We start from the raw sequence: 17,340 nt of genomic DNA on the forward strand, positions 1-17,340 counted from the left end.
ACAGAGAGTGGACATGGCTCCATGCAGCCCAGCCCAGTACAGAGAGTGGACATGGCTCCATGCAGCCCAGCCCAGTGTCAGAGAGTGGACATGGCTCCATGCAGCCCAGCCCAGTACAGAGAGTGGACATGGCTCCATGCAGCCCAGCCCAGTGTCAGAGAGTGGACATGGCTCCATGCAGCCCAGCCCAGTACAGAGAGTGGACATGGCTCCATGCAGCCCAGCCCAGTACAGAGAGTGGACATGGCTCCATGCAGCCCAGCCCAGTACAGAGAGTGGACATGGCTCCATGCAGCCCAGCCCAGTACAGAGAGTGGACATGGCTCCATGCAGCCCAGCCCAGTGTCAGAGAGTGGACATGGCTCCATGCAGCCCAGCCCAGTACAGAGAGTGGACATGGCTCCATGCAGCCCAGCCCAGTACAGAGAGTGGACATGGCTCCATGCAGCCCAGCCCAGTACAGAGAGTGGACATGGCTCCATGCAGCCCAGCCCAGTGTCAGAGAGTGGACATGGCTCCATGCAGCCCAGCCCAGTACAGAGAAGGGCTCCAGGCACACAGCTGGCTGTGTGTGCGGTGGGTATGTGGGCTTGTCCACTTAGTAAACATTTATTGAGTGCCCACCTTGTGCCTGGGCCCCCGTGCTGGAAACTCAACAAAACAGGCCATTATTCCTGCCCTCCTGGAGCTCCCGGTCCAGTGGAAAGAAGAGTAGCATTCAAGGAACACAAAACAATTAACAAAAATAATGCGGACTGTGATCAGTGAAACCAACAGGTTGATGAGTTTACTTTAGACAAGATGGTCGAGGAAGCCCACTGTCTTAGTCCGCTAGGGCTGCCATGGCAAAACGGCACAGACCGGGAGTGGCATAAACAACAGAAATGTATTTCTCATAGTTCCAGAAACTAAGCCCAAGGGCAAGGTGTCCAGCAGATTCAGTTTCCGGTGAGGGCTCTCTTCCTGGTTTGCAGACGGCCGCCTTCTGGCTGTGTCCTTACATGGCCTTTCCTCAGCGTGTGCGTGGGGGAAGGGGACGGAGGTAGCTCTCCATGTCTCTTCTTAAAAGGACACTAATTCTGTTGGCTCAAGGCCCTATCTTCACGACCTCGTTTAACCTCAGTTCCTTCCATAGAGGCCACATCTCCAGATAAAGCCACACTGGGGGTTAGGACTTCGGCACATGAATTGGGGGGACACATTCTGTTCAGCCTCTCCAGTGGGGGCACCCCAAACGTTTATGCATAAGGAAGTACTGGTTGAGGGGGGAGGTGTGGCTGGCGCAGACACCCAGGGGCACTGTCTCGAAGCTGCATTTGCATAGCAGCCACAGTGTTTTCACTCAGACTGGGGTTTACCTGGGGGAGGATCGGGGCCAGGAGAGATAGGGGAGGGTCACCAGGTCCCTCCTTAATTCTCCCTTGAAGCCGCTACTGCTCTCTGAAGAGGTGACATTTGAGCTGAGGCCTGAAGGAAGGGAAAGAGCCACGCTAGGGAAGAATGGGTGGATAGGCATTCAGCAAGAGGGAACAGAGAGTGCAAAGGGTTTTAGATGGCGGGAAATCTTGTTGCATTTGAAAGAGTTCCCTGTCGCCGGAGATTGAGGACAAGAGGTAGAGACAGGTAGGGTGAGGTTGGCAGAGCACCAGGTGCCAGGCTATGCAGTCTTACGATTTATTCTAAAAACAATGGGAAGATATTGGAGGCGTTTAAAGTAAGGGCGGGGCTAGATAGGATTTAGAAATATTTTAATTAAAGCTACCCTTTCTGTTGCTTCTCCCCGCTGGGGGCTGCAGGTGGCCCAGATGTTCCCGGACATGAACATGCAGCTTGACGTCTCAGTCTCCACCCCGCCACACCTGTCCATGCAGTCCTCCGGCCTTGTCCTCACCCCTTACCTGGAGGCTGAAACCTTCGCCATCCTCCCCAACTCCTCCCTGGCTTCCCTCTTCCTGCTTGGCTTGGTAAGCTCTTGCTGGGTGTGGGCAGATGGGGAGCCCTGGGCAGGGCCAAGAGCACCGTCCCTGGAGTCAGGAGACTAGGTGTAAATCCTGCCCAGGTTCAAATCCGGACAGTGTGACTCTAGAACCTGAGACCAGCTCAACTCAACTGCTCTGGCTCCTGCAGGTGTTCACTCACCTGGCCACGCATCTGTGCATTTGTGTAGTTATGAATTCAATTATTCATTCACTCGATTTTTCATTCATTCAATTATTTATTCCATGTTTGCTTGAAATATGTGCACTGTTTCCAATTCATTCACTTATATCTTTAGTCGTTCAGTTATGTATTTGTGTATTTGTTCATTCATTCATTCACTTATTCTTTCAATTAATGATTCATTCAATCGTTCATTAGCTTGTTGAAATGGGCTACACCTTTTCCACGTGCATCCATTTATTCAATTATTCCTTTACTTATCCCTTTGTTCAATTGTATATTTGTTCATTCATTCATTCATCATTTATTCATTCATGCCTATCTTTGTGTATTCCTTCATTTGTGTATTTGTTGAATCCTTTGTCCAGGTCTTCACTATTGTTTCGTGTGTTCATTCATTTGATCACTCTGTCACTCTGCAAACATTTGGTGGCACCTACTGTGGCCACTGGGGATGTGGACCAGAGTCTCTCCCCTCCTGGAGGCACTGAGAGGCCTTCAGCAGGTGTGCCCAGTCTCAAGCTGTCATCTCTGCTTTGCAGACAGAATGGCTTCTGAGGGGTCACCCAAGGTCGCACAGACTGCACGGGGCCCCCCGAGGTGGGACCCTGGGTCTTCTGCCTCAATACGTATTTTTTTTAATGAATGGATGTACAAGTGGTTGTGAGAATAGGGCTGGCCTGGGCTCCAGCCCTGAGGTCTGTCTCACGAGGCCCTTCCAGCAGTGGCCTGAGATGGCCCCAGACGCAGGGGGAGAAAATGGAAATTGGCTGACAGTCCCGGACTCGACAGCCACAAAGCCCGGTGACGTCTCCCGGTCCTCGGGCTCTGCTGGCCTGACCGGTGGTGCAGGCTGCCCTCCCGAGCCTTTGCGAAGCTGGCCCTCCTCGTCTCGGAGACGTCTCCCTGTCCTCGGGCTCTGCTGGCCTGATCGGTGGTGCGGGCTGCCCTCCCGAGCCTTTGCAAAGCTGGCCCTCCTCGTCTCGGAGGCCTCTGAGAGCCCAGGCCCTGGCTCGGGCACCTCACGCCGGGTCATTGCTTTGCAGAGCACGAACGCTTCTGTGAGGGTTGGCGCCATGGCCAGCAGGCTGGTCGGAGAGCTCGAGTTGGACAGGTAAGGGGGCCTGTGGGGACGGAGGAGGGGCCTGCCCGCCCACTCTGGGTGGTCATGGGGTAGCAATGGCCTTCCGATGTACGGAAGCACCATGCCGTGCTCTGGCCCTCCTGTGGCCCCAGCACATTTAAGCCTCAAACCATGTGCGATGGGCGCAATAGCCCCATTTTGCACACAGCAAAACCGACGCTCGGAGGCAAAGCGGCTTGCCCAAGATCACACACTGTAGGGCGGCCAATCTTCTCGGTTTGCCCGGGAGTGTCCCAGTTTTAGCACTGAAAGGTCCCGTGTCCCAGGACGGCCCATGGCCGGGAAGAGCCAACCGATGAGCCATGCCGCACCCAGCCACACGGCGCCCGGCCGCCCATGCCCCCGGCCTTCCTTGGCGCTCGGAAATCCCGCTTCAACGTCTCACCCCATCCTAAGGACCTCAGCAGCCACCCCCTGCTGGGAGACTCTGGAATCCACGTGGCCCGGCTTTGAACCCAGCAGTGGAGGTAGTGGTTAGGAGCGTGGGCCCTGCCATGACCGCCTGCATTTGAAGAGCAGCTCGCCTTGGCAGACGCCGGAACTCTGCAAACCCCAGCCTCCCTGGCTGTCGAATCCCAGTAATCACACTTTGCCGACAGCATCGTCGTGCAGATTAAATGAGATATTAATACGCATTGACGTGTGTAGCACACTTGAAGGGGTATAGTAAACGCCCAGCAAGCAAGAGGGAAGAGAAAGAGAAACACAGAAATGGAGGGAGAGCCACAGAGAAAGAGACAGGCAGAGACACAGAAAGGAGACAGAGGCTGGGCGCGGTGGCTCACGCCTGTAATCCTAGCACTCTGGGAGGCCAAGGCGGGCGGATTGCTTGAGGCCAGGAGTTCAAAACCAGCCTGAGCAAGAGCGAGACCCCATCTCTACTAAAAAAAATAGAAAGAAATTAATTGGCCAACCAAAAATATATAGAAAAAATTAGCTGGGCATGGTGGCGCATGCCTGTAGTCCCAGTTACTCAGGAGGCTGAGGCAGGAGGATCGCTTGAGCCCAGGAGTTTGAGGTTGCTGTGAGCTAGGCTGATGCCACAGCACTCACTCTAGCCTGGGCAACAGAGTGAGACTCTGTCAAGAAAAAAAAAAGAAAGGAGACAGAGAAAGAGACAGGACACACAGGGAGGGAGGAAAGACAGGGAGAGGACAGCAGGATATACGGACAGGTGGGGACACATTAAGACAGAGGCGGAGAGACGGAGGGAGGGAGGGGGAGGGACGGAGAGCAGGAGCCACTCAGTGCAGATGTGACGACCCCAACATGCAGACCTGGCAGCTGCCTCTTCGCCACTCGCCATGTTCACGCTGTTAACACGGAGCCTCGACCGCGCCCCTGCCCGTGCCCGCCTTCTCCCCGGCACCGGGCTGCCCTTCCTAGCCCCGACGCAGCTTCTGGGGGTCCACGCTGAGCAGTGCTCCTGGCGTCATTTTGACAAGCGTTACTGCTCCCGGAACATGTGGATTTCATCTTTTGGAAACACCCGTGGGCCTCCCCAGTGGAGGAGCCGGAGAGGATACAGCTGGGTGTCGGTGGAACATAGAATTTGAGAAATATGCGGAGCGCTGGGGGTCGGGTACGACAATCCACAAAGCAGGCACCCTGGGGCTACTGCCACTGGGTGAGCAAGAGCAAGTTCTCACACTCTGTGGGGAGTGTTGGACAGACAAGGGCTTTGGCCTTGAGGAGACCTGTTTGAAATCCTGCTTTGCTAATTGTTAGCTGCGTGGCCTTGGGTAGTTGCTTGCCCTCTCTGAGCGTCAGTTTCCTCATCTGTAAAATGAGAGGCCCTCGCCTCTAGGGGTGTTACTGGCATTCAGTGGGAGAAAGCACCCAACACGGTGAAAGCTAGGAGTTTAATAAATGGCCCCATTTCCCCCTTTCTCGGAGATCACTGCTAAAATGCCATAAAGGCCAAAAGGGGGCAATAGTTTATGGGTCAGGTAATTGGAAAGTCCATAGGTTTCAGGCAAGGGTGGACCCAGGTGCTCAAATGATGTCCTTAGGAATCAGACTCTCTCCAACTCTTGGCTCTGTTGTCCTTTGTGCTGGCTTCATTCTCCAGTAGGCTGTCACCAAGTAGTCGCAAGAGAGTCACCAGTAGCTTCCTTATTTTCCTTGAGTGGAGAGAGCACCTCATTCCCTGTATTCCTAGGAGAAGTCCAGGGGCAACTCCTACCGGGCCAGCATGGGCCACAGGCCCGTCCCCGCAGCAGTTACTTTGCCAGGGCCCAGTGCGGGGTCAGTGGCACTAAGGATGCAGGGAAGGCGTGGATTCCCCAAAGGGGAAATCGAGGGGCTGTGACCAGCAGAAGGGGGATGGACAGTGGGCGGGAAAACCAGGCAGCATCTGCCAGACTAGGCCTTCTCCCCTGCAGCTGTGCTCTCACTGGGGCCGGGCAATCGGTGGTCTCAGTCTCCCCTCCCTTGTCACAGGCTGCTCCTGGAACTGAAGCACTCGAATATCGGCCCCTTCCCGGTGAGTCTGAGGCCCTTGGTGGCCCCTTCCTTCTCCTGATCTGGGGAGACATGTCATGGGGGCGTGGCACTACTTGGGTTCATGTGCATAAAATGTGGTTGGGAATGAACGGTGGGAGGAGCTCAGTGGGCAGAGAGACCTGGACCGGAATCCCTGCTCGGCGCTTACTCTCTGCGGGGCCTTGGCCAAGTCACGTCCCTTCTCAACTGCAGACTTTGCACACCTGAGTTGGCGTGGGGAGGTTTAAACGGGATTAAACAAGCACAATCCAGTTCAGAAATCTGCCCAACAAATGTTTGCTGCGTGGACAAATTAATTACTTTATTGAGCACCTATGACATGCCAGGTACTGTTCCGTGTCGATGAGCAAGGCAGGGAAGCTCGCCTCTCAGAGCCTTAGGTGGCAGTGGGGAGACAGAAATGAAGGTCGCAGTCAGCGCTATGAAAAGCAAAACCGGGGTGGGGTGGAAAGTGACAGGGAGAATTAAGGCTGAGAGGGTGTGATCACGGAAGCCCCCTCTAAGGAGGTGATGTTAATACTTGGGCTGAAGGACGAGAAGGAGCCAGCAGAGGGACCGGCAGGGGCAAAGGCCCTGTGGTGGGAACAAGTGTGGCGTGTTTGGGGACTGGAGAAAGCCAGGTCGGCCGAGAGGCGGGCAGGGGCTGGCTCGCCCCGGGCCCCCGGGCTAGGGTAGAGAGGGCAGATGGTGTTCCACGGGCGATGCGCAGCCAGCGCCCTGGCCCTGCAGGGAGTCACGTGATCTGATCCACACCTCCACCCCCGGCTGGGGCAGGGGCAGTGGGCGAGGGACCAGCAGGGGCTGTGGGGAGGGGTGCAGTTGTCCACGTGAGGTGGCGAGGACCGGGACTCGGCCGGGAGGAGGGAGAGAGACGGTGGACCGGACACAGAGTTCAGCCCACGTGGACAATCCCACCGCCTGGGCACCTCTGCCCCTGGTTGAGCAGGTCTGCCCTGCAGGGGAGGAGGCAGCAGTAGCCGGCACTGTTCAGAGCATCCGCCCTGGCGTCTTTCATCACAAGCCACGGAGCGTTGATTCTGTCCAGGGTCTTACTACGCTGGCCTGAATCTCCCGCTGGGCCTGTGGTCGAACCCCAGTTCCCACTGCTCCGGAGAACATTTCCTTAGTCAAGTTCCCCACCAAGTCAGTACCTTGTAAGGTCCCAAAAGTCATGCCATCTCAATGTCCCCTCCAAATCTGATTGAAGTCCAGCCGGCCATTTCCACCTAGTGAGATTACACCAAACGGAAGGGCCCTGCGCAGCCTCATTGTGTTGTCACGGATTCACTGGTGCCCAGGCGCTCTCCGGGCTCTGCCTCCGCAGAAAATAAAAACGTAAAGTTCCCGGGATTCGTAGGAAGGAGGGCAGTACATTTGGTGAGGCCATGGAATGGTGGCCCCAGGGAGGGAAGCGCAATTGCTCCAGACACAAAAACGTGTATATTGGCAAGTTATAGATGTCACCACTAATGCAATCAACTTGAGGGTTTTACACTATTTTTAAACATTTTTTTTATCACTGTTGAAGCGAAACATACGCACTATAGAGCAGTCAGAACCTACAGGTTTGCAAAACAAAGAAAATAAAGACCATACAGATTTTCATCACTTGGTTAATAATTTGGAGTATATTCTTCCTGGCCTTTTGCTATGCCTATTTAATTAAAAAGACAGAATTATGTGATTTCTATAGCCTGCTTTTTCTCACTCAAAAATATATCACAAACATCTCTGTGTTGATAATTATATTTCTACAGTATCATTCTTAACAGTTGCATAATATTCCTTAGTATTAAAGTATCACCATTTCCTCCAAGTGATGCCCCTGTTGTTGGACATGAGGGTTGCTTTTAAGTGATTATTTTGGTAGAATTTATTACTTTGGTGAGCATCCTTGCATCTAAATTTTTGCCCACACCCTATGTTATTTCCTTAGGATAAATGCCTTGGAGGCATGTTTGCTGGCCCAAAAAGCACACACGTTTTTAAAGCTTTTGATGAACACTGCCAAATAGCCCTGAAAAGGGTTGATTCAATTTTCCCTGTAGCCTGCAGTGTCTGAGAGGACCCTTTTGGTTTTCTTTTTAGAGTCAGGGTCTCACTCTGTTGCCCAGGCTAGAGTCACAGTGGCATGATGATAGCTCACTGCAACCTCGAACTCCTGGGCTCAAGCGATCCTCCTGCCTTGGCCTCCCGAGTAGCTAGGACTACAGACACATACCACCAGGCCCAGCTAATTTTTAAATTATATTTTATAGAGATGGGGTCTTGCTATGTTGCCCAAGCTGGTCTCAAACTCCTGGTTCAAATGACCCTCCCACCTCAGCCTCCCAAAGTGCTGGGATTATAGTGAGCCACTGCACCTGGCTGAGGATGCAATTTTTTTTTTTTTTTTTTTTTTTGAGACAGAGTCTCACTCTGTCGCCAGGGCTAGAGTGAGTGCCATGGCATCAGCCTAGCTCACAGCAACTTCAAACTCCTGGGCTCGAGCAATCTTCTTGCTTCAGCCTCCCAAGTAACTGGGACTACAGGCACGTGCCACCATGCCCGGCTAATTTTTTCTATACATATTAGTTGGCCAATTAATTTCTTTCTATTTATAGTAGAGACGGGGTCTCGCTCTTGCTCAGGCTGGTTTCGAACTCCTGAGCTCAAAGGATCCACCCGCCTCGGCCTCCCAGAGAGCTAGGATTACAGGCGTGAGCCACCGCGCCCGGCCTGAGGATGCATTCTTTAAACCAGGATTTTCACATTTAATGCCCTCTGGCGACCTTCCTCATCACTGTCAGAAATGTATGAGGCCTTGCACCTTGCAATTTAGAGCCTGCTTGACCTCTGGGACCACTAGAGCAAAGGGAATCAGTTCTGTGACCTGCATCGGGTTGCAGAGTTTTCACACCATCTCGCGTGTCCAGCTCTCGGCAGTTTTCCCAGCTGTGAGGTCGCCGGGCCCACTGGGTGGGAGGGAGGGTGACGCAGGACGGCGGATCCCAGGTGCCCTGACCTGGTCTTGTTCTCCTGACTCTCAGGTTGCACTGCTGCAGGCCATCATGGACTACGCCGTGCCCACTCTTGTGCTGCCCAGGGTTAACCGTAAGGAACTTTGGGGAAACGATTGGTTTTTAGTCGTGGGGGACGAGGCTGGGGTTGATCACCTAGAGGTGGCTGAGACCCCGCCCCAGTGGAGAGAGCTGGAGGTGGTCACCTCATGAGACAAAGGTTTATTAATATCTCCGCTTTTCATGGAGGAAATGGAAGATCAGAATGGTTAAGTGACTTATCTCAGGTCACACAGCAGGCAAGAGGTGGAGCTTGGGCTTGATCCTGGCTCTGAAGCCAGAGCTTTTTCCATCTCTGGGAGAAGGACTGGGGAGTCTCCTGCTAACCTGGAGAGCTTCAGGCAGGCCTACCCCTGACCTTTAAGAGCCAGGAGCAAGAGGTCACATAACCTGTGACGAGGATGTTTAGAAATTAGAAATTAATTCCACAAATTATTGTGTAGAATATGATCTGTCCTCCTCCCTTGACAAACATAGCTTCATAATGCCCTGGGAGGCCAGGTTCAAATTTAGCATTGTAGAATTCCATGTCAGAATGTGGTGGTGTCGGGGGGAACCGGCCACTGCCCGTCTCTGGCTTTGTCCTAAACATCGAGGGGCTTCGCGCACAGGTGCTCAGAGACCCCTACGTGTCTGTGCTCTGTCCCCACTGTGGCAGGCAGCTGTCCCTTGGCAGGGCTGCGCTGTAGGGAGGGCAGTCTTGGGAGGAGGGCCACAGGGGTCGGGGAAGTGGGCTCGGGGCCGATGGGGAACCACAGAGGGGCGGTGCAGGCGCGCGGGCCCAGGCAGGCTGCCCCCCCGGCTCTCTGGCCTTCCCCCCCTCCTGGTCCTCACCCTGGTCTCCGCCACAGAGAAGCTGCAGAGGGGCTTCCCGCTCCCGGTGCCCTCCCACTTCCAGCTGTACAACCCGGTGCTTCGCTCTCACCAGGTGAGTGTCCAGCGTCTCTTCTAGACAAATCTCCCACAACGGTGGTGACCTGCCGCTGCTACGCTCCCCCTATGCCAAGCCCTGCATCCAGTGCCTTCTCCCCTCGCAACCCCCCTGGGATGTGGGTGCTCTTAATAAACAGGGAAGACTGACCGAGGCTCAGAGAAGCCACACGGTATTCAATGAAGTCCAGGTTCAAAGCCAGGCTCTGGACTTTGACCCAGCGCTGCCCCATTCCCACGCTACACCTGGCAAACCTGGAACCCATCTGGCGGCCAACGAGCCTCTCGTAAGGTGGGCGCATTTACATAGGTAACAAATACATGTCGCATGCCTCCCTTTGCACCCCGCATCGTGCCAGGCACTGTGAGTAGAAACGTGGCCAGTGTCTGGCAGGTGTAGACACAGCACAGGAGGCTTCCTGGTGGCTCTCGCCCAGCCTGACGTCCGTCAGCATGTGACACACCAACCTGTGCCCTGGGCTTTCTTCTTTCGGTTTCCAGCATGTCCCGACAGTGCTGTTTGCTCTGCAACAAAAGCACCCCCAGCACTGCAGGCCTTGCCTTGGTCAAGGGCTTGGCCGGTGACTTGAGGCCCTCGCGGGAAGCACCCACGTCACCCAGACTCCTCGCTCCCCCTTAGCGGTCAATGTCTCAGTCGATCCCCAGTTCTTTAGACTGCAGAGCGAATGGGGATGACAGGCTGTAGAAAAGTAGCTGGGAGAGCAGAGGAAACACATGTCTATATTCCCCACATTTTACCAAGTTCATCCATTAAAAAAAAAAAAAAAAAAGACGGCCGGGCGCGGTGGCTCACGCCTGTAATCCTAGCGCTCTGGGAGGCCGAGGCGGGTGGATCGCTCCAGGTCAGGAGTTCCAAACCAGCCTGAGCAAGAGCGAGACCCCGTCTCTACTATAAATAGAAAGAAATTAATTGGCCAACTAATATATAGAGAACATGGTGGCGCATGCCTGTAGTCCCAGCTACTCGGAAAGCTGAGGCAGTAGGATTGCTTGAGCCCAGGAGTTTGAGGTTGCTGTGAGCTAGGCTGACGCCACGGCACTCACTCCAGCCTGGGCAACAGAGCGAGACTCTGTTTCAAAAATAAATAAATAAAAAAGACCCCATGGCACAATTGAATTTCTTCCTTTCTGGAGATTCTGAGCGAAGGGCACAAAGGAGCAAAGAGCAGCCTCGATTGGAACAAGGGCTCCCTCGAGCTGCCAGGAGGCAGGGATGGCACACGAAGCCTCCAGAACAGCCCGGGGGTCTCCGCGTCCGAGGAGGAAGCCGCTGCCAGGGACGCTGCTGACAGGTTCCTGGGCGTTGGCGGCCCAGTGGCCAGACCCCCAGGGCCCCGAGGCCAGCCCTGGACCTAGTGTCAGCAGGTGGGCCCCCTGCCGCAGTCTCCTTCCCCACAGGCGGGCTCCCCAAGTCTCCTCCTTCACACCCGGCAGCCCCACACTCACAAACAGGGGGCGCGCCCCCAGCTGACGCCAGCACCCCGTCTCTCCCCAGGGTGTCCTGCTGTTCGGCGCAGACGTCCGCCATGCAGAAGTGGCCCCGAGTGCTGGGGGCTGTCGCCGCTCCTGTTCCTGACGGGCGCAGGGCACGGGCTGCCTTTCTCCAGGGACCCCCCTCTCGATCTCAGCAAGAACCCCTCGCAAACGTCTCTGCACCCAGACCCGGAAACGGGCTGAACGTGGGGAGCCGGTCGCTGGCCGAGGCCACGGCGTGTGTTTCACGGGCGAAGGCCACAGGGACGTTTCCTCCAGGAATTGTGCTTCCCTTATGACCAGGATGCTTCCCTTTGTGCTTCACACACGCATGTGCACACACGCACACACGCACACATAAAAACCCTCTGTTTTCCCCTGTGGATTCTGTGTGCTGGTCTTGTTTCCTGTTTCATGTTCCTTCGTTTATTTATGGGTTGGCAGTGTGGCCTGCAGCACCGGTTTGCAGCACAGATTCGATCCCTTCTTTTTATTTCTGTAATTAATCTCTTGAAGTCCCCACATGCCTCCGTTAGCAGACAGTCTCATTGCTCGAAGTGTCCTTGGGGTTTTCTTAGTCCAGATTCCCAATGCCACGCAGAGTCTGGAGGATAGATACAACGCGGGCTGCCACACCGTGCAGCGGTTCTTTCTGTACAGAGTGCTGCCTGGCCGCGCGGCCGGCAAGCCACTGGGGCTGTTGCTCCTGTGGCCACCACACGGTGTCGCTGTGGAACAGCTGTCCCGCACAGCCTGTCTTCCTGCCCCACACCTGGGCTCCCGGACGATGGCTCCCTTAGTCCATTCCGTGCTCTCTTCCCAGCTGTTGTGCCCAAAGCGAACATTGGGCTGGGTGCAGAGGCCACTGGGGTTTCAGCTTCAGTCATGTCTTTGGGTGCATTTACCCCTCATCCCCATGACTGTCCTGGCCCCCTGTGGAAGCCAGATCACCAGCCCAGACTGTCTTTGGACTTAAGGTGAGTTCTCCCGGGGATTTGGGGCCATTTCCTGCCATGGGACATGGGGCAGGAGGGCTACTTCAGGCCATTAGATGGGTTTTTATAGCCTTGTACTTCAAATTGATTGAGTCCCGGAAGGGCTCTCTAAGCTGTTGGCATTTGGTCTGAGACCGGAAGGCTAAAGAACAATGCACCTGCAGGGTTTGATGCAGACAGTGGAGTGGGAGGGTGCCACGGCCAGATTTAGGTTTTTTTTTTTTTTTGAGACAGAGTCTCACTTTGTTGCCCAGGCTAGAGTGAGTGCCGTGGCGTCAGCCTAGCTCACAGCAACCTCAAACTCCTGTGCTCAAGCGATCCTGCTGCGTCAGCCTCCCGAGTAGCTGGGACTACAGGCATGCGCCACCATGCCCCGCTAATTTTTTCTATATATATTAGTTGGCCAATTAATTTCTTTCTATTTATAGTAGAGACGGGGTCTCGCTCTTGCTCAGGCTGGGCTCGAACTCCTGACCTCAAGAGATCCACCCACCTGGGCCTCCCAGAGTGCTAGGATTACAGGCGTGAGCCACCGCACCAGGCCCAGATTTTAGTTTTTAAAATATTTTGCTGTGACTTCTGAAAGCATCAGAAAGGGCAAGAGAGGAAGGGGATGAGCATAGATTAGGAATCTGTTGTTGTTATTCAGACTTCAGCCAGGTTGCTGATGGTGAAAATGGAGAGAAGTATTTGCAGTGAGCAAAGGCAGGTAGAAGATATTTATTTTATTTCCTTTTTAAAGAAAAATGCACACACTTCTGCTAACATCATTGATCCTCTGTTAAAAATGGAGGTAGAAGCTCCAGGGCCACACAGGAACGGAAGGCCATTGATCAAACCCTCACAGGAGTCAAGCGCGGCACATGAATCATCTCATTTAATCCTCACAGCACTCTCCTTCCCCCAAGGTGGGAACTGTTCAGTCCTTTTAGATTGAGTTACTCTCCCCAGCTCACACAGCTGGCAAGTGGCAGGGCTGGAATTCCAACCCTACCTGTCATCAGAGCCCAAGTTCTTTCCACTCCTCCCAGATTGTCAAATCTTCTGTGTTTGGAGGCAGGACTGCTGTGTTCAGTTGCATAGGTTGTACACTATAAAAAAAAAAAAAAAAGCCCTCAGCTGAGGAAACAGAAATCTTTCTCTGATTTGTCCACCAGGAGGGTGCACATCTTTCTGTTTGTCAAAGGCTAGTGGAGGCCCCGAGTAGGAACAGAAGAACAGCCAGTGAGGCTAGAAGGAAGAGAGCAAAGGGAAGCACAGCATGGGTTGAGGCTGGGAGGCCAAGAAGACTGTTAACCCTTTGCACTCACTTGCTTTTTTCTCAATTCCTTTATTCTACTCGGGGTTTAATTTTTTCATTTTTTTTTTTTTTTTTTTTTTTTTGAGACAGAATCTTGCTTTGCTGCCCAGGCTAGAGTGAGTGTCATGGTGTCAGCCTAGCTCACAACAACCTCAAACTCCTGGGCTTAAGCGATCCTCAGTCTCCCGAGTAGCTGGGACTACAGGCATGCACCACCATGCCTGGATAATTTTTTTCTATATATATTAGTTGGCCAATTAATTTTTTTCTATTTATAGTAGAGACGGGGTCTCACTCTTGCTCAGGCTGGTTTCGAACTCCTGACCTTGAGCGTTCCGCCTGCTTCGGCCTCCCAGGGTGCTAGGATTACAGGCGTGAGCCACCGCGCCGGGCCAGGATTTAATTTTTTAAATACCCCAGATTTTACAAAGCATGGCAGTAGAATAAAAAACTGGAGTTTCTTTTCATACAGACTTCTTTATTTGGATTTTTTTATATTTCAAATTATTGATACATTCAAAGAGTAATTTTTAATCTCTATAATTTTTTATGGTGTGATATTTTTTGAAACATTCACCCACATGAAGACCTGGTTTACGTTCACATGTTTCGCAAATATAAATCGTCTCTCTTCTTCCTCCTTTGATTTTTCTGTTAGAACAAACAACACAATATTTGTGTTTTTTGTTAGGGTGAGGTGTGATTATATGGAGCTTTCCATCTAAACGTTGCTCTAAGTTAGTGGATAATAATCTACCCCTGGGGCCGGGCGTGGTGGCTCACACCTGTAATCCTAGCACTCTGGGAGGCCGAGGTGGGCGGATTGCTCGAGGTCAGGAGTTCAAAACCAGCCTGAGCGACCCCGTCTCTACTATATAAAAATAGAAAGAAATTAATTGGCCAACTAATATATATAGAAAAAATTAGCCGGGCATGGTGGCGCATGCCTGTAGTCCCAGTTACTTGGGAGGCTGAGGCAGGAGGATTGCCTGAGCCCAGGAGTTTGAGGTTGCTGTGAGCTAGGCTGACGCCACGGCACTCACTCTAGCCTGGGCAACAAAGCGAGACTCTGTCTCAAAAAAAATAAAATAAATAAATAATCTGCCCCTGGAAGTTAGTGTACCATCTCTGCACTTACATTTTACTTGTCCTTTCATGCTAATGAAAACAAGAAAAGATCCTGGAAAAGTAGACAAAAATCCCCCTTCCCCCTGCGGTGAAACTACGTGTCGAGGGTGGCCCGACATACCAGCTGCTACCGATGCTAGCCGTGTTGAGTCACACTCGACATCCATGTGCAAAGGGTTAAGGACTCCGGGTTTTGCTCTAAAAGATAAAGGAAGCCATTGGAGAGTCTTGAGCAGGGGAATGTCACAATCCAATTCACATTTTAAAAGACCCCTCTGGCTGCTGTGGGGAGAGTAGCTGGGAGATGCACAGCCCTGCCCTCCCCCGGCCCCACCCTGGCGTCCTGTCCCATCGTTGTCTTGGGGGACAGTGGGCCCCGCCTACACCTGCCCTCCACTTTCCCGAACATACCGGCAGCCCCTGCTCCGCTCTCCATAGAAACAGCGCGCTTGTTCCTTGGGCCTGAAGTCGGTGAGAGGAACACATGGTACCTGGGACCCTCTCTCTAAGGCGGACAGGAGGCAGTTGTCTGGGGACCCGGATCTGAGGAGCGTTCCCAGCCCACTCCAGCTGTTCCGCCCAGCTGCCTGTGGAAGCATCGTTCCAGCAGCTTCTCCCTCGGGCTAAGCATCGTCTGCTCAAATGACTGCTAATGCCATGGGGTTTCTTTGGTGGCGCCGAAAAGGTTCTAAAATTAGATTGCTGGGATGGTCGCGCAACTCTGTGAATACACTAAAAGCCACTGAACTGCACACTTTAAGTGGGTGAATGTTATGGTGTAGGAAACATATATGTCAACAAAGTGGTAAACAAAATTAAAGGAAAACAAGCATGGTCCCCTCCAGACTACCTGGACTCCCACCATCAGAGCAGCCTCCCTTCTGGGATAAGCATTGCCTTCTTGGGGGTCCTCTTGGAAATGCTGATTTATTAAATATGAGGGAGGGGTACCCCATGGGAGAGAGGGGTAGCGGGCACAGAAAGACTCACCACTGCGTTCATTGTTTTTGCAGGATCTCACTAGTGGCCATGCGTGGCCCTGCCCTGGGTCAATCTCTTCAGGTTTATTGCCCCATTTAATCCTAATGATAACTTCTAAACGTAGACAGGGTGGCCTTCATTTTCCAGAGGAGGAGTCTGTAGAGAGGTAATGTGGCCTGCTCAAGGTGTTCAGAGCCTGGGCCCTGGAGTCACCTGGCCCTGGTTTCAAACATCCACCCAGCCCCGTCATGAGCTGTGTGACATTGCAAATGTTACTTAACCTCTCTGGTCCTCCATTTCCTCCTCCGAAAAGGAGACATAAAGCTTTGCTGTCTTCTTTGTTGTGAGGTTGTTGAGAGGAATCAGAGGGTTTAACTGGTGGGCTCATGGCACAGTGGGTAAGAGCATGAGCTGTAGTCTCAGATGCCTTGGGTTCAAATCTCAGCTCTGCTATTTACCAGCTATGTGATCTTGGGCAATTTACTTAATTCTCTGGTCTTCAATTTTCTCACCTGTAAAGGGAACATCATGATAGTCCCTACCCATAGAGTTGCTATGAGAATCAAGTACATAGGAAACCTGTGGTACAGGGTTGACAGGAGTAATCCAAGTTAGCTCCAATATTAATACACCTAGTTCATCTCACTATACTGCAACGACTACATCTAGCCTGCCATGGGTGTGTTTCCAATGCCTGCCACATAGTAGGTGCTCGATAAATATTTATTTTATAAATGGTCTGGAATTTAAACTCACGTCTGCATGACCCAAAGCCATTATGTCAGTGATTCTCAAAACATGACCCAGGGCTGTCTGCCTGGACAGGTCTGACTGTGTCTGGCCCAAAGTCAGGGCTTAGCCTCTGCAGTTCAGTAACAGGCTCGAGTGTGACCACGGCCAGTCCTTCTCCCTGTCTAGGTCTCTGGTTCCCCGTCTATAAAAGCCAGGGCTCTCTGGAATTCAGGAAGAGGATTCAATAAAGGGAGCTCTGGCAAATATTAAAGAATCTCTTCTGGCTGAGACATTTTCATTTCAACAGAAATTCCTTAGGGTTCCCAAAGCTATCAAGACCCAATAAAATGAGGCAACTGCTGGGATTTTAGATGCACAGACAAAGAGGGGGTGGAAGGAGAGATGGGAGGTCCTCAAGTTCCTTAGATTCCTCCTGGTGGCTGCAGGGGGGCTGTGTAACCACATGGCCAGCCCAGCTCCAGGTGGTCTCCTGGCAGCCCAAGTAGATGACACTACACTAGATGGTCACTGACATTAGTATTTTTATCTTATAAATCCACAGGCCTCAGGGCTCCTGTGCACGCACGTGTGTTCGTGCCCCTGCGTGTGTATACAGACCTGCAGGCGTTGGGACTAGGGAAGGGGGCTGCCGTGAATATCCAACCCCCAACTCCAAAGCAGCCAACAGAGATTCAGAACTGCAGGTCTTCATAGCATCATTCTCTTTCGACAAAAGCCAATGTCCCCAGGAGTGTGGGCACCGTCATAGAAAACTATTGCAAATGAGAGCGAACAGAGTCACAGAATCGCTGAGCTTGGAGGACACTGGGGGCTCATTTAGTCCCTCGTTCCTGAAGCGGGATCCACTGTCAGCAGCGTCCTGGCATCACTGGAACCTGTTAGAAAGGCAGA

The 17,340-nt window shown here is 52.8% G+C and overlaps 1 protein-coding gene across 2 annotated transcripts in view; it reads left to right on the top strand.

Annotated features, from left to right (window-relative positions):
• The window catches only part of BPI (bactericidal permeability increasing protein), a 98,467-nt gene extending 86,792 nt beyond the window's left edge, over nucleotides 1-11,675 (top strand). Inside the window, exons 11-17 of one of the 2 annotated variants that reach the window (XM_076011115.1) lie at nucleotides 1,797-1,964; nucleotides 3,207-3,274; nucleotides 5,747-5,789; nucleotides 8,839-8,902; nucleotides 9,720-9,796; nucleotides 10,954-11,184; nucleotides 11,315-11,400. In XM_076011115.1, coding sequence (XP_075867230.1) covers nucleotides 1,797-1,964; nucleotides 3,207-3,274; nucleotides 5,747-5,789; nucleotides 8,839-8,902; nucleotides 9,720-9,796; nucleotides 10,954-11,175 — 642 coding nt within the window. In that variant the 3' untranslated portion in view covers nucleotides 11,176-11,184; nucleotides 11,315-11,400. Of the gene's footprint in view, nucleotides 1-1,796; nucleotides 1,965-3,206; nucleotides 3,275-5,746; nucleotides 5,790-8,838; nucleotides 8,903-9,719; nucleotides 9,797-10,953; nucleotides 11,185-11,314 lie in introns of both variants that reach the window. The other variant, XM_012755318.2, reaches the window with a different exon arrangement.
• Nucleotides 11,676-17,340: the final 5,665 nt, after the last annotated feature.

Source organism: Microcebus murinus, chromosome 16, assembly GCF_040939455.1.
Source record: "Microcebus murinus isolate Inina chromosome 16, M.murinus_Inina_mat1.0, whole genome shotgun sequence".
NCBI classification, from domain to species: domain Eukaryota; kingdom Metazoa; phylum Chordata; class Mammalia; order Primates; family Cheirogaleidae; genus Microcebus; species Microcebus murinus.